The 16,692-nt window shown below is 37.0% G+C and overlaps 2 protein-coding genes across 3 annotated transcripts in view; both read left to right on the top strand.

The window, feature by feature from the left end:
• The first annotated feature begins 427 nt into the window (after positions 1-427).
• LOC135074410 (WASH complex subunit 1-like) overlaps positions 428-16,692 on the top strand; it is a 28,908-nt gene continuing 12,643 nt past the window's right edge. The window contains exons 1-4 of one of the 2 annotated variants that reach the window (XM_063968692.1): positions 428-495; positions 5,524-5,919; positions 6,013-6,306; positions 6,564-6,901. In XM_063968692.1, the coding sequence (XP_063824762.1) occupies positions 5,545-5,919; positions 6,013-6,306; positions 6,564-6,901 (1,007 nt within the window). In that variant the 5' untranslated portion in view covers positions 428-495; positions 5,524-5,544. Of the gene's footprint in view, positions 496-4,642; positions 4,736-5,523; positions 5,920-6,012; positions 6,307-6,563; positions 6,902-16,692 lie in introns of those variants that run through there. The other variant, XM_063968691.1, reaches the window with a different exon arrangement.
• On the top strand, positions 502-4,530 carry LOC135074408 (cytokine receptor). The gene has a single exon (XM_063968690.1). It carries the CDS (start codon positions 786-788, stop codon positions 4,521-4,523), a length of 3,738 nt encoding a protein of 1,245 aa, XP_063824760.1. The 5' UTR covers positions 502-785; the 3' UTR covers positions 4,524-4,530.

The following is a 16,692-nucleotide window of genomic DNA, read 5'->3' as shown; positions in this document are numbered from 1 at the left end:
ACTGTATTTAACTGAACTAGTATAGATACTAGGTCAAAAAAAAAAAAATGTAACTGGATTGTTCACTGTAAATGGATTGTTCCGAATTAAACCACGCGAATATGATATGATCGAAATGTGATGAAACATTTAGTAGACGGCTAAGAAACAAGTAAATAATGGCCACACACAAAATTGATATGTTTAAACACGTTTGCAAGCGAGAGAGAAAGCACTTGATCAGTCAGACCAACTACGCAAGACATTAGCGCAGACAGTGTACAAATCTAAGAAAAACAAGTACTAACTACAAAGTAACGAGAACTCAAAAAAGTTTTTTTTGTAAAATTAAAATACCTATTACTTTATTTATTCAGTCCTAGTATATACTGTTATGATATTTTTTGTACCAAGAAAGAACTATGAATAATACTTCACCGAATAACGTTATACATCACTACACCAGAGTGAAGTTAGCGATTACAAGGAAACGAACCCAAAGTTTTTCTATTTCATGTAAGTACGTCCTATGCGTAATGAATTTTCACAATAGATTAATTCGTAGTCGGACTCGAGTGCGGTGTTGATTTATAAAACGAGTAACAAAAATCAAAACAATAAAATCCATGTGTTACGCGCTCAGTGATCTATTCAGTCGGTGTGTGTCATCGTGTGTGGACTACAGTGCGCCATTGCAGTTTACCTCACAATATAAAAAACAAGGAATGTGCGGATAGTTTTACTCAATGTGGTTAAGTTTGCAAGTGCTTTTACTAGAAATGGAGTGATAAATTCATCCAGCAGCTATGGCAAACGTTTGTACAAGTACTAAAAGGACGAAGTGCAGTGGATTGAAGAGAGGACCGCAATATGGATTTTGGATCTGGTGTACATTGATAAAGTGTTTTGTTAGTTTACCCTGTATATTTTCGACATGTCTAGGTGTAGATCTATCGGTGAGACTGCAGCCAGAGGGAGTAGTGTCGGTGCGATTCGGCGAGCCCCTGGAAATATTCTGCATAGTTGATAATAATGAGTACACCAACTATACCTCCAATGATCTCGAGTTCACCTACAGTGGGAGGCCTGTTCCTTCCACAATCGTCAATGACACGACTATCAGATTATACATAGACCGGCCGGAGAAACAAATCAGTGCATACTATTGCTGGAATAAGAAAACCAAAAAAAAGTGTACAAGCAGAGTCTTGGTGGACTCACCGCCTATGAATGTGACGGATTTTAATTGCGTCTCAAGAAATCTTGAAATGCTGAACTGCTCATGGACTTCACCACCCAATGTGGCCACTATAAACTACTCGCTTACTTTTCTAGTAAACGGTAATGTAGTTCCATCATGCAAACCTGAGAAAACATCAAACCAATTACTATTCTGTACATGGAATACAAGTAGTGAGCCTAGGTACAGGCAGCAAGAGGAAGAGTACATCTTTATACTCAAATCATCAAATCAGTTTGGGCCCAACATTCAGAACTTTACAGTCAACCACTTTGCTGTTGTTAAACCAGATCCACCAAGTAACTTGAAATTAGAGCAAGTAAATTCTCACAGCATTTTATTAAAATGGAATATTCCAAACACCATGGCAAACCTTTTGACCTGTGGGGTGGACCATCGAATAGAGTATCAAATTGCTAAGATCGATAGCCGAACTCATTTTCGTACCGTGGATACCTCTGGCTTACCCCCTAACAATAAAACTTATAAGTTCTTATTGAAAGACCTTCCATTTGCTTATATGCAGTATGAGGTGAGGATCTATATTAAATCAAAGAAAGCTGTTGAAGAGGAGTTCTGGTCTGACTTTACATACAAGGTTTTTTACACTCGTAGTGAGAAACCCAGACGGCCGCCAGAATTGATAGCCGGAGCATTCAGTGAAGCTGAATTTCATGAACATAAAAGAATATGGATTTATTGGAAACAGCTTGAAGAGTATGAAGAGGCTGGTGCTAACTTCACTTACCAAGTGCAGATAGCTCAGGGCTCTAAGACACAAGTTCTGTTTCCTGATAAAAACAAAAGTCTGAGCTATGTAGAGTTAACAGCACCCTGGGAGGCTATGGAAGTTACAGTTTGGTCATACAATGAAAAAGGCAAGTCAGAAAACAGCAGTCAGCTTTATATTCCACCTAAAACAGATGCTTCTCTGAGAGTTACAACTTTTACCCAACTTGCATATAAAAGTGGGACTTATAAATTATCATGGGTTGGCAAGGAAAAGATTGACAATTATACATTGTTTTGGTGCCAGTACAATGTTACCCTTATCTGTGCAGGACGTATGAACTTCACAGTTTTGGACGCCACAAAGAATAGTTATGAAATAACCCTGAATAAAGATCATAGGTATCAGTTTGCTATATCGGCTAACAGTGGAACTAGAACTAGTGGCATAGTATGGGCTCAGTGTGCTATATCTAAAGACTCCATCCCTATGTATGGTTTTCCAGTAACGGTACAGAATGATGCCCCTGGGAAGTCATTTGTCAGAGTAACTTGGACTATGACATGTACATTACAAGAGAGAATTATTACTGGGTACTTACTAAAATATTGTGTTGTTGTGAATACTAGTAATACTTGTGACCCATCATATAAACAGAATTCAACATACATACCAAATCCTGATCAAATGGATGTGAACATCACAGATTTATTGCCTCACAAAACTTATCTGTTTAATTTAGATCTTAATACTACATTTGGCTTAAAGACTGTAAATGCTTCAAGGTCAATTACCACTACAGAGGATACTCCGACAAGCCCAAGAAATGTAAGAGTTACAGATGTACAGAGCAACTCACTAGTCATATCCTGGGACCCACCCTATCCTAGAAATGGTATTATTGGCCACTATGCTATTTATGATCAGAATACGGAACTGTTGACTGTCAAAGTTGAAGAAGATAGCAAAGATGTCAAAAGAAGAAGTGTAGTTTTAGAAAATTTGATTGGTTTTAGAAACTACACTCTGTCAGTGCAGGCCTGTAATACTGGAATCCACAGTTGCTCCAAGAGTGGTCCTAGTGGAGGAATTTTTGTACGTACTAAAATTGGAGCACCCAGCAGATTAAAAGCTCCAACTGTAAATAATAGCCCTGATCTTCTCAAATGGGAACCACCAGAAATACCAGGTGGTATTGTGGATCAATATCAAATAAGGAAAATAAAAGATGATGCAGAGCCTGAAATACTCAACACCACTAACTTATCATATGAATTGATACTATGTGAGGGGGTAGTAGAGAGAGAAACTTATCAAGTAAGAGCTGTAAACTTTGATTATGGCAGTGACATAATGGCTGATACTCGGTATGTTACAATTCCTGAAGAGAAACAAAGGGAAGAAATTGAGCATCCTGGTTTATGGAGTGAGCCTAGTACAGTTACTTGTCGAAGCAAAGATGGACTTACAATGACTTTGATTTTCATGATTGTATTTTTCCTACTAGGAATAGGGTATGGAACACTAAAGTTGTACAAAAAATATAGAAAAATGGGTGATATAAAACCTGTTTTACCAGATGGCCTAAGTATTCCTGAGAAAGATACATCTAAATATTCTTATGGTGGGTGGAACCCAACAAACAAAGAAGAAAAACCCTCTTCAGATGAAATGTTACTTCTGCCTAATGCTAAAGGTGTAGTTCCTTCACCAGAAATTAAACAAAAAGATAATAGCAACTGTGGGTCCAGTGACCACACAGACAGTACTGCTTTATCAGATACTTCCAGAGGAGCTGTGGAAAGACAAGCCTCTACCTCAGATGAAAGTTCAAATTCCTCACTTAATCTTGAAGTAGAAACAGTTAAATTAGATGATAATAACTTAAACCAGGATGGATATTCCCTAGACAATTCTGATTTAGACAGTTTACGTGAGAACTCGCCGTACTTTACGGACAATTTCAAAAAGGATACAGCTCCTGTGGTGAATCCTTCAAGTGGTTATGTAGAAGCTGTTCCTAATATTAAGAGTTCGCCTCAAAAGCCTGCTGCACTTCAGCCGGCCGGCTCTAGCTATGTCATGGCGAGTTTTTCGCCGCCGATATTCACGACCGGCATGACGCCAGCCGGCGTGAAATACCAACCACCTACCTCATCTGGATATGTGCGTCACGACGACGCTCAGATCAAGTCATTGATGAACTTACCGAATTTAGGCCTGTCGCCGACGAAGGCGCTCGGGCCCGAAAGCTTGCCCACAATGCCTAGCTTGCCACAGCCAGCGAAACATGGCGTCGATAACAGTTACATCCAACTGAAGTCACTGGACGTCATGCCTAGTCTTAAGTCCGCTGTTCGTAACACAGTGCCATTAAAACCGCAAGCGCCCGGCGGTTACGTTAGTGCGAACGACCCCATGATCAACAAGCACCTGAACTTGCCCGGGGCGCAGCCCGTGGAGGAGTCGGCCATCCTGGACCCCACCATGTCCCCCGACGCGTACTGTCGGTTCTCGTGGAGTACGGACCCAGCGAAAGACAATCTCCATTCGTTTTACTCCCATAAGAACTGAATCGTTTTGTACAATAAATAGTGACATGGTACTGAAATAATGTGAATTGTAATTAGTGACTGAATAGTAAATTTTTATGAACATAGAAGCTTTACAAAGTGCTATAGAATCATTGGACTTGTATATTGTTTACACAAGAATGTTGATGTGTTAATAGTGATAATTCTTGTGCCTTATTAATTTATTTTAGGTGATTTACAGAAATATTTTAGGTAAGGATATTGATTTTACAATTCTATGTAACTTTGTTTTGTTGAATTACTAAAAAACCAATAACAATTTCAATTGCTTTGATTTGATCTTAGATACATTCACTTTTATTCTGGTTGGTTATTATTGAACGTATAACTTTTTGCACGAAAAACTTTGATTGACGATTATGAGTGACGCATTGACCATTATTTTTTACAATAGAATTTCAAAGGTAAATTCCCTAAGTCGCCGATAACCCATCGGTGGTCTGGTTAAACTGGATTACAAATCATAGATCTTTTAAACTCGTCTATTCGCGATCCAAGCTAATACACGGCGCTCGCGGATTTAAAGCCTGACAAGCACGGACCGTACATACTGTTTATTTTGAGTATAGTTAATTATTCGAATCATTTATTTGATTATATGACTCTTAAAAACAATGTTATCTAAACATAGTATCATCAACTCATTTAGTTCCTCAATTAATTTCCTCAGAATCTGTTTACCTGTTAATGTAAATTAATTAACATCTTTGGTCTGTGATATACTTGTATATTACAAAATCAAGATAAGGAAGCAGGAAAATATACGTGTATTTGAAATTATAGGGCTAGATATTGCGAGTAAATAATGTACATATCGCGTAATCGTTGCTGCGTCACTCGGGACTCCTATAATAATTGACCTCCCAGAAGTAATCGATCAAATTCTAATAAATGTTTGCAACGTGTGAGACAATAACGGTTAAATTATATCTGCAAATCCATTGTTTCAATGACTGAAGTTGAAAACGCGTTTGTTGCAGTGTTGTCCCAACGAAACAATCATGGAAGGTATCTATAAAATCAATTTGGTGCCCTCCGATTTGAGTACGGAAGAAACTATACTACAGATCGCAGACACCCTCGACAACCTTAACGGTGTCATCGACGACGTATTCGCTCGACTCATGGGTAGAATCAAGCAGAACATTGACAAGACCAACAAACTCACGGATAGAATTGAGATTTCAAGGAAAAAAGTTGAAACACTGACTGGGATGCAAAAGGCGATCAAAGTGTTCTCTAGTGCGAAATATCCGGCATCGATCGTCCACGAACATTACAAATCTGTCTTAGATCTAGATGCTTATCAGCATAAACCTCAAAAGGTAACCTTGAGTGGGAAGACTCAGGGCCAGCCTAATGACAAGGGAATACAGGTAATTTTTAATCAATAGTTATCGAAAATGGCTTCTACTTACTAACTTTGTATTTCAGTGAAGAAATAATGAACATAATCGGTTTTCTTTTAGGAAAAACTTCACTTTTACCACGTCAAAGTGGCCGCACCAAAGAACACCAAGCCTAAGCCAGACTTTGAACTTAAGGCTGTTATAGATGACATTACCACCGTAGGAGAGTTGCTGGTGTTCAATAGCGGGGAGAGCCCGTACTTGGGTACTCCAGACAAAGCCCCCGCATACGTCCCGAAAGTTCCAGACGTTGAGAACAGGAGCTTACTGGAAGACGCGCCGTCATCTATCATGAAGAGGGACGTGCTGAAGAGAGAAGTCGACGAATACATGTACGCTCCCGGCATGGGGATGGTAAGAAACAATTCTAACAATACGTAGCGTTTGAATGCTTCCTAAGAAGACGCGTAAATTCTTGTTAACTCATCCCATGGTAGTGTCATTACGAACACTTACAGGCTTCCGAGAATCGATATCGATACTAATGTCTTTATAGTAAACAGAATTTCCTTAATGATTGTTATTAAATCAACAACGTAACAAAGGTTTTCTGCTCAACACTATTTTTTCGTGTATGAGATTGGTTTTTGACTGGCACGTTATTACGACAGGTGCCAGAGTTGGAGATGCCATTGGACTTGCCGCACCTTCCGGGCATCGCAGGGGACGTCCAGTTCTCGATCACGACCGACGGGTCGATTGCTCCGTCGGTCGTTACGTCACCGGTCGCTCCGGTGGTTGCGTTACCGGAGTCGGAACTCCCGGACTTCAAGGAGTTGCCGGACGTGAAGTTGCCGGACGCGCCTCTGCCTGCTGTGCCGGACATGCCGGACGCTCCGCCCCCGGAGCCGCCGGCGGCTAAGGCTATGCCACCGCCGCCCCCGCCGCCGCCGCCGCCGCCGCCACCGCCTCCAGTACCGGAGGCAGCCCAACCACCTGATACTAAACGGTGAGTTGTTTATTTCGTTACTTTTGAACTAAATCTCTCGTAAAACTATTATCGATTCTTTTCACAACAGGGAACGGCGTATATGAAACGCGAGTGTATATTGGTTTCATTCCGCCCACGTTTTCGGCTTAATCCGCAATTCCATTTCAACTGTAATAACCAAATTAGCACACCTTTGTCACCTATTTTCTGAAACAGTCTAATCTACGTCGGGGATTTGATTTGGTAAACAATGAAATGCCTACGTTATGTAAATCCCTGTACGTTATGAAACACATTTTAAATGCACATTTGTTTAGCTAATGGTCGTTAAACAAAATTTAACGGAGAAAAAAGTCGTGTAAAAACTCAATTTCTCTTGACCTTACCCCACGTGTTTACCTTTTTTTACCCAGGGATGGGGCAAAACACATTAGCGTTATCGTATTTCTTTACCTGATTTTTTCAGTAAACCCTTGCCATATGTTCGGTCGCTGGTTTTTGTTGCATCACTAAACGAAGTCGTAAAATTATGAAACATTTACTGACCATAAAATCGTTATTATAATAGGAGGGGAGAGACCCTATTTCTATTGATTTCTTAAACATTCATGACTTGATAATAACTAATTCAGAGTTGGAAGGGGAGAAGTATTGCTGCATAATTCGTTTGCTATTTTGAGACTACAGCGTCGTTTCACTCCAGCTTTTTGCCGAGTTATCGACTATGTAGGATTATATTGTTTAGGTAAATGAAACTAAATCTTTAGTTGGGTCGGTTCACAACAGAGCGCCAGGAACAGTGTTCGCTTATTGCGCGAGTTCCCCGTATTATTCTTTAGCAGAAGCGCGCTGCGAAAACAAAGCGTTTGCTCGATCCCTAGAACGCTCTTTACAAATCGTTCATAAATAGCACAACTTTGCGAAGCCTTTGTGCAATTATGCAAATTCTCCCTTTCTATTTTATGTCCCATTTTGTTTGTGGTTTTACATCTGTGTGAGTAGTTTAATCTTTTTTCTTCAAAAGTGTGATTAAGAAATATTTTGGTTGTTTTGGTTTATTTCGATTTTCATTTTTCTTTATTTATTTCCATTTTCCGAAGAAACAATCGCAAAAGATTAGCAACAATCGCTCCTAACGCTGAAACTGCATTCTTCCGACAACGGGTGACAATCCGGTTTTGTTGTCCGCATGAATTGCCTCTCAATGACTACAATGCCTGTATTGTTATGTATCAGATCGTCATTAGTGTCGCTCGTTAACAACGTTCATCTGTTTAATTTATCCGCTGGATTTACAAAAGGCAGCATTGTTTCATCATTTTTTGTACTAGCTGTTTAAAAACCAGCCGTGTCTATGCATTTGTCTGTGTTCTAATACAACGCTCAGGTTCGAATCTATATTCAAGAATAGAGTCGATTGTCATTGGCCTGTATGAAGAAAGATAGCCAAGCTATATGTTAAATCTGGTTCCTAGGCTTGTATTAGCTTAGACTAGAGAGGCTATCATTCTCAAACTTGAGTCCCGTTAATGATGGAATGCGTATCCACGGAAAGGTTGCGCAAATTTCAAATAAGTTATCTTAAACCTTGTGCGTCAGTTATTAAAAATAATGATAAAAATGAACAGTTATTCAGGTTTCATTCATACTGGGATTTTAGTCCAGTCATTTAAGCTTAAATTAGGTAAGAATCTCGGAATTAGAGATACCCAGCTGTAAGTCTGTAAATACTTGTATATTGACACCCTAAAAGTTGTCTCAAAACCTACATATGGTAGGGTGTAAGCAACTATTAAATTTTAAGGTCAAAGGTCACAAAAATCGGTTTTTTGCGCTTTTTTTGGAAATATCTAATTTCCTATGGGTTTTTTGCTATTTGTGTTTATTATCAATATTGTAGAATACTAAATTCTCTACAAATTTTGTTTAAAAAATTTTTTTATACGGTGAACCGTTTTCGAGATAGAGGGCGGAGAGCGCGCGGTCACTGCATCACTTCAGGTCAACTTAAGCCGTTTAGGTTTTTCATACAAAAGGATTTTCCCGCTAATTCCCGTGGGAATTTCGGTAATTACTTGTTGTAAATAAGCTTTAAGTTTACTAAGGTACCTACATGCCAAATTTCAAGCGTCTAAAACTTCCGTTAAGCGTTTAGATTTTTCATACAAAAGGATGATTTTTCATAAAATAATTGTACCAAGTTTCGTTAAAATCCGTCGAGTAGTTATTGTTTCTATAAGGAACATACAGACGGACAGACAGACAGACAAAAATTTTACTGATTGCATTTTTGGCATCAGTATCGATCACTAATCACCCCCTGATAGTTATTTTGAAAATATATTTCATGTATAGAATTCTGTCCGTCTGTATGTTCCTTATAGAAACAAAAACTACTCGACGGATTTTAACGAAACTTGGTACAATTATTCTTCATACACCTGGGCAGGTTATAGTATACTTAGGAATTCCCACGGGAACAGGAATTAGCGGGAAAATCCTTTTGTATGAAAAATCTAAACGCTTAACGGAAGTTAGACGCTTGAAATTTGGCATGTAGGTACCTTAGTAAACTCAAAGCTTAGTTACAACAAGGAATTCCCGAAATTCCCACAGGAATTAGCGGGAAAATCCTTTTGTATGAAAAATCTAAACCGCTTAAGTAGACCTGAAGTGATGCAGTGACCGCGCGCTCTCCGCCCTCTATCTCGAAAACGGTTCACCGTATAAAAAAAGTTTTTAAACAAAATTTGTAGAGAATTTAGTATTCTACAATATTGATAATAAATACAAATAGCAAAAAACCCACAGGAAATGAGATATTTCTAAAAAAAGCGCAAAAAACCGATTTTTGTGACCGTTGACCTTGAAATTTAATAGTTGCTTACACCCTACCATATGTAGGTTTTGAGACAACTTTTAGGGTGTCAATATACACGTATTTACAGACTTACAGCTGGGTATCTCGAATTCCGAGGTGAACTTACTATAATGACTGGACTATTTACTGTTTTGAATTGATAGTAGATCAGTGTACTATGACGATGTAAACGATACACCTGTAAATATCTATAGCAAAAACGTTTATTCTTAATTCAATTATGAAACTATTCCACAGCCCTGTGCTTCAGATAGCTATTAATTAATACATTGTGTGTTAAGTTCCCATCGTTGGATCCAGGAGCGATTTGGCAAATGTGAGAAAAACTCACTGTCTGATTAAAATTCCTGGGTCTATTTGCGGCCGATATTTAGAACGTTAAGGCGCGTTATGCGGTTTTCTTTTGTTTGTGTGGCCAGAGTACACTGTTGTGCTTTTTGTGGGCATATTAATGAGCTCTCATTGTGCTCGACTAGCTTTTCACACCAGACTCTTCAATAATTCATGAAATTATCAGTCTTATCTCGGTTTCTTAATCAGACGCTCGCTTATTGATTGACTATGATATGGAATACCTCCTTTAATTAACGTGGCCGGATGGTCCTCCGTAGATCGTTGGACAGATAAAGACATTAAGTACAGCTTCCATTCGGGATTCCGCTTCCAAACCGGGAAAATTATAAAATCAATAAATTGATTCACCTGTTTTTTCCCTGTTCTGTTTGTATAAATTAGTTAACATGTCAACGGCAACGTTAAGATAAAGTAATCATTAAACGTAGAGTAATGCTAAATGTACAGTCTTGGATTTAATGCTAATTGGATAAAATAGCATTGAAACATATTTTCAATATTGATTTTTAATTCCCTAAGGGACTTCTAAACATCAAACTAGTCAGTCAATTTGTCCATGTTTTTGTTCCTTGGTTGTTTGTTGTTTATCAATTTCCTGTTCTTGTTTTCAAAACATTGGAGGTATAAAATAATTTTGTTATCTTCTATATTAATTTAGCACAACGCACATTTGAGATTAGCTTTAAAATTTATATTTCCTTGTTAACAGTTAGTCTAGGTATCGGATCGCCAAAACTTTTTGAGTTTACCTTAATTAAATGTATGTTAACAATCATAATATTGACATGTACATTTTCCTGTGATAAGTTCAATTTAAATTAAATACAAATACGGTACTTGGAGAACAAAATAGTTTTATGTTGCATAACCTACCTGCCATGGAAGCGTTTGATATGCATTCGCGCTGCGGTTCGTAATTAAACCGTCTATTGTCCTATTTAATGAGCACCACATCGTTTATTCCCACGAGACGCTCCTCGCGCCGTCGTCGTTGGACTCGTTATTTTCATTGAAAATTAATTCGCAGTAAAGTTTAAACTGATGGTAAATGTTTATCAAAATAATTAAAGCAACATTAATGAGACATGCATTTATTTATGTTTGTTTAACATAATTTTAATAATGCTGAAAAGTATTAAATTACCCTTAAGTGTAGTTTATGGTTGAACATTGGCGAAAATTTTAATCTATAGTTGAACCATTTTGATCAAAAATATGAAATGCTATTTTTCTTCGTCCAAGTTGCGCTACAGTCACTAATGATTATTCTGTCTGCCTGAAACATAAAAAGTGAACGTTTGCCTTGTCTCTTTTGAAATATCTTATCATTAATTCAACACGTTATTAATTCGTGCAATGATAATTACAAACAATAATATGTATTATCGTTCTACTACGCTTGTTTACAAATAACATACGATGTTATTGTAAAATCTCAGTATTTTTTAACATAATGATTTATTTATAAAACATGCAACAGCTAAAGTAATTGTTAGAAACCAACAAAATGTGTTGTTTTCTTTTAATTACCAGTATTTTATGTCGTGACTATGCAATCTCATTGAATGTGATGTTGTCAACTACAAATCATCATCAATGACTGCCCGCATCGGAGTTGTTTATTGATAAAGGCGTCCATATTCAGTGAAGGAAAATCTATTTCGCAGAAGGATCGCCTTTTATCGCTTTAGAGTGGCCGTAAACAAGCCGATAAGAATTAGCATAGCCTAAATTGATGTATGCTAATGCGTCTCGATTAGGCTGCGCGACCAATGCGCCGGCCGCTTGTGCGCCTACACATGGTGCCGTCCCATACAAATGTACAACGTGTCCTGTAATCAAATGTGTAATTTTCTACAATAATTACTGATATTTATTACATTTGGTACGTGACGAGTATTGCAATGCGCATTTTTTTTTTTACTCTACATGACACAAAATCTTATTCCGTAAAATCTATGTACTCTTTATCATAAATTGTAACGAACGATACAGACCATAATAATATTTTTACTAGCGAACAAATTCAAGTGCATAACGGATTATAATCTTGCGATTAGCCAATATTAGTATAGCCAGGCACGACAGAAAAATACGATAGCGTTCGTTCGCCATTCGTTACAACGAAAATAAATGTATGACGAATTTTATTGTAGGTAGGTATATTTTTATTTATCACCTCGTAACTTAGCCAGTGAAATCAAACAACACCTACACATTCTTGTGAATAGTAAATTATGTATTTGAATTCTACGAATATCTGTGCTGCATAATTAATATGTAACCAAAAGCACCTCTTTTTAGGTAACATAATTTCATTATGTTTTTGTCATTCCTAGTTTGTAATTCGTCAAAAGAAATAACACATACCTACTGTAACTTTCCAGGCCGTTTCAAGTGATGAATTTAATTAAAAGCTTGATTTTAATTAGCCCCTGAATATGGATGCCAAAACAGTATGCCAGCTATTTAGAATTAACGAGACATCAGAAAATATATTACACTTTAGCATAATCTTTAGGAAAAGTCGCTATTTGAGTAGAGCTTTTTGTGTATTTCGTTTTGTTTTATATTAATTGCAGTACCTACAATGTATTATGATACTGCATTAACTAGGTCTTACAGACATTCTTATATGGGATGCCAGTCTTTGCTAAAGCCTCCGTGGACACTGTAAACAAACATACAGTACGTTTCTGCGAGTGTGGTGGCGAAACATCAAGTTCCACAGTTGCGTCATAGGACTATGTGATGGGGCTTTAAAATAATTTAACTTTACTATTATTTGTCAGACTTAATGACGTCATACATATTATTATCCAAAATATCCTGGATTGGCAAAATAATTTCTGTCGTCAGTTAAAAACTAATGTTATCTTTTTAATGCGTTGGGAACCGGGATGATGTATGGTTCCAATAAAAACCTTCGCAATAACTTCACAGATGTGACTCACGAAAAATAACCCAGTACCTACCAAATTAACGCAAACCAAACGCCGTACTTTGAATACAATGATGAATTAATTATATCATTTTACCTATAATACATATAGATCAATACAACATAATGTACGTGTATTCTGAATTATATTTTGATTTGATTCATACTAATTAATTGTAATTACGTTTGTTATATCAATTGTTAAATTCTGTACACAATCTAACTGATCACGTTGGTCATGTAGTCAATCATAATAATAAATCATATGAGTCACCTCTGACTAAACTAAATAAGTGTTTGCAGCTACGGTAAGGTATGTCACTTAACATTTAAGGACTACAATTTTATTTAATAACTTATTTATTTACACATAATATTTGTCAGTTTCATTTTAAACTTTGGTAGGTACAAACTGTTCAACCATGAAATTTTTACACTTGTCGTTGTTTGCAAAATCCATTTCGGCTGAAGGCGTAACACAAGAACATATTTTGGGTTAGCAAGTGTTACCGTAATGCAAAATATACCGTTTAAAATTAAATATGTTGTGTCGTGCAGACCGGCCCTATATGGTGCAGGTTTATTTTGACTCCGTAAAATATTGTGTTGTAAATGTAAGTAATATGCACATACAGGATGTTTTTGTTATTATATTTGATTAAAGTTGTTGCATTTTAGCATCATTTTTATGATCAAGTATGTATAAGAAACATCTGTATTTTATACGTCTGATATTCAGCATTAAGATGCTAACTGTATTATTGTAATAAAGGCTCGTCTAGACTTTATCCAATAAGTTGAGCATGAAATTAGAATTAGGTTTCATAAATCTATTTAGAAAGGATCTTCTATCAGAAAAAGGCTGAAATTTTTCACTGATAGAGTCGTATTCACTCTATATTTTTGTTATTGTGGTAGAATAGACGCAAAATATAAAAAGACATAAACAATTTTAAAAACATATTTGTGAAAATCAGCTGCCAAGTGCCTTTAAATACTTAAGTTTCGCAACTTAAAACAAACCGTATGTCTATTTGTCCTCTAATATCTGCAACACTTGTTTTCTCAGTATTTATGTTTAAATTTTACGGCCAAGTGTCGCAGGTTAATTCGGGTGTTTTTAATCAAACTTTTTTCAATATATTTTTAATTGCCCGGCTGGAGAAAGAAACCGGTCCTAACGCTTTTGCGCAGTACCGCGAACTATTTGTGCGATGGCCGGCTCTAATTCACGATCGCGTATGTTCTAAGAAAGCATACAGCGATATAAATAGCTGGGCGTATCTACACTTTCACGATGACGCCCGTGGCGCCGCCTCCTTCGATACTGTGACAACGTGCTAATTGTTGAACGACCAGAAAAACTGATATTGTTTTCCCACGCTTGTTTGCGCAGCCTTCAAGTTAGTCGTCTCTCAGTTTAATTGTAACAATCTATCTATTTTTTACTACTTTCCTATTTATCTTCGTTCGAACGACTTGTTCGTAATGTTGCGTAATTCATTGAGCGTTCGCTCCGAGTCATTGTTTTAATATTTTTTCGTTTATGTACGAAATATATTACGTAACCTGTCGTCTGAAGAATTTCATATAAATTGCTATCAGAGCTGCACAAGGTTGCAAACTTGCAAATCAGTGGAGCTGGTTTTTGAGGTGAAGAAATAGCGACGTCACTCGGCGTGGTAGTTTTAATGGGCGTTCTCGGAACTCGCTTAGCGTGAACCTTCATATTGATCCCCACATCTCGCAGTTAACTAAAGCGTTTAAATAAACACACTGATTTGCTTGGACGTGTTGACTCAATTTTTTACACTGAATGCATTACCAACACAGAAAAAATCATTGATAATATTTTTACTATTAAATCTATGTAATAAACAAGACATTCATAATGAAATTGATTCATAACAAATATGTTAACTAAGCTCTAGGAATTTAAAGGTTTCCCAGTGTAGATACCGCGACTATTCAAGGACATAAGTACCTATTCTTTTCTGAATCATATAAACAAACAAATTGTACACGAACATCACAACAGTCATTCAACTTATGAATAGAATAAATGTTAATTTATAATTCGCTTAAGTAATCACTTAGAATATGCAAACAATTCTACGAATTCCAGTCCTATTTCTAATTTTTATGTTTGAAGTTATTAAAAAATAAAATAATGTAGCAAAATATGCAAGAATACCTAGACGACCTACAGTTAAATAACATTTGTACATTTGTAAAACGAAATACTAACCAGTGACGCAAATCTACGAATTCTAGTGAAAGCGATTCGCGCAGCATATCCGCGTATGTAAACAATACTCCACATGTATTGGCAATACCGACGATTGACGTGGTGTATTGGCAGATTAATTCTGTTGTATTGTATAGCTGAACTTTCCAATCACTAAAAGTGACATCACTTCGATTTGATGTAAAAACCACAAAAAAAACCTGAAAATGGCTATGTTAAAAGGGAATTTGTTCGGAATAGTGATATACAAACAAAGATTATTTCTCGGTGGCAGAGCAAGATATTTTTGGGCCGTATTTAATGTGGAAGGAAGTGGAACTGGAAGTGGACTTCTAACTTTTTTAAAGGAGGAAAACAATGTAAAATCTGTAATTTGATTATGTATTCTCTCCGTGGCTAGACTTCTGCTATAATAGGGGTTAATTCTGGTGACTGCACACGTAAGTGCGCCGCGCCGCGAATCGATACGGCACAAAGGTCAGCCGTTAATTTAGCCCGGCTAATTAATTTAATAGTGGAAGTGCACACTATTTGCATTATGTTGTTCTGTTTCATCGGACAAATTACAACGTTGACTTGAAACATGTTTGGTATCGATTTTCACACGGAGTTTATAGCATAGGTAACTTCAGCCTTGCAGGGTCTCGCTAACTACTTCGTGCTTGTGGGGCTACTCTATAACACCGTTTCTGTATTTTCCCTGTCGCTCACAAATTATAGGGCGATGTGTGAGAAGGATAAATAATTTTGAAATGATGATTGTAGGGCCAGGGAGTGAGTCTCGCTGGAGAACACAGTAATAAAATAGCTCATTAAAGTTTAACCCATTTTGTTCACGTACAGTCAACGGTACATCAACCTGTCACAAAACATCAGATTTCCTCAATAGATTATGGACTTTATGTCTAAAGAGAAGATAACTACAGTTACAGTACACAAAATCCATTCTCCTCCCAAACTATCATAAAGGGTTTTGTAGTTAAGTTACTTTTCATAAACTTGTTCCATTTGAAACATTACCTACTTACAAGTTATAATTTATTAAATCAAGTTAATCATAATTTTAGACAATACATCCGTTTCAGGAAAACTCACTCCTTTGTCTTAAGTAAGGTCAGTACTCGCCTTGCCTAATATGAGGCAGAGCACCAAACATGCTGAGTCATTATGTCGCGCCTTGCCCTTTACCTCATATTCTAAAACCATTTTAACGCAACCATTACCAATTATGTACGTGGGCCCGTATTATGAAACGTACACTCGAAACTCGATTCATTCAATTAATTACATAGATGATATTCATTATTAAACCAGTCGGGATTTATTCTACCACTGCGTGCGACTCCTGTATAGCCAGGATCTACAGTTGGCATCCAATGAAATAT

The sequence above is a fragment of the Ostrinia nubilalis genome, chromosome 9, assembly GCF_963855985.1.
Source record: "Ostrinia nubilalis chromosome 9, ilOstNubi1.1, whole genome shotgun sequence".
In the NCBI taxonomy this organism is placed as follows: Eukaryota; Metazoa; Arthropoda; class Insecta; order Lepidoptera; family Crambidae; genus Ostrinia; species Ostrinia nubilalis.
The sequence above is the reverse complement of the archived record's forward strand: the minus strand, read 5'-3'. Positions and strand labels throughout refer to the sequence as shown.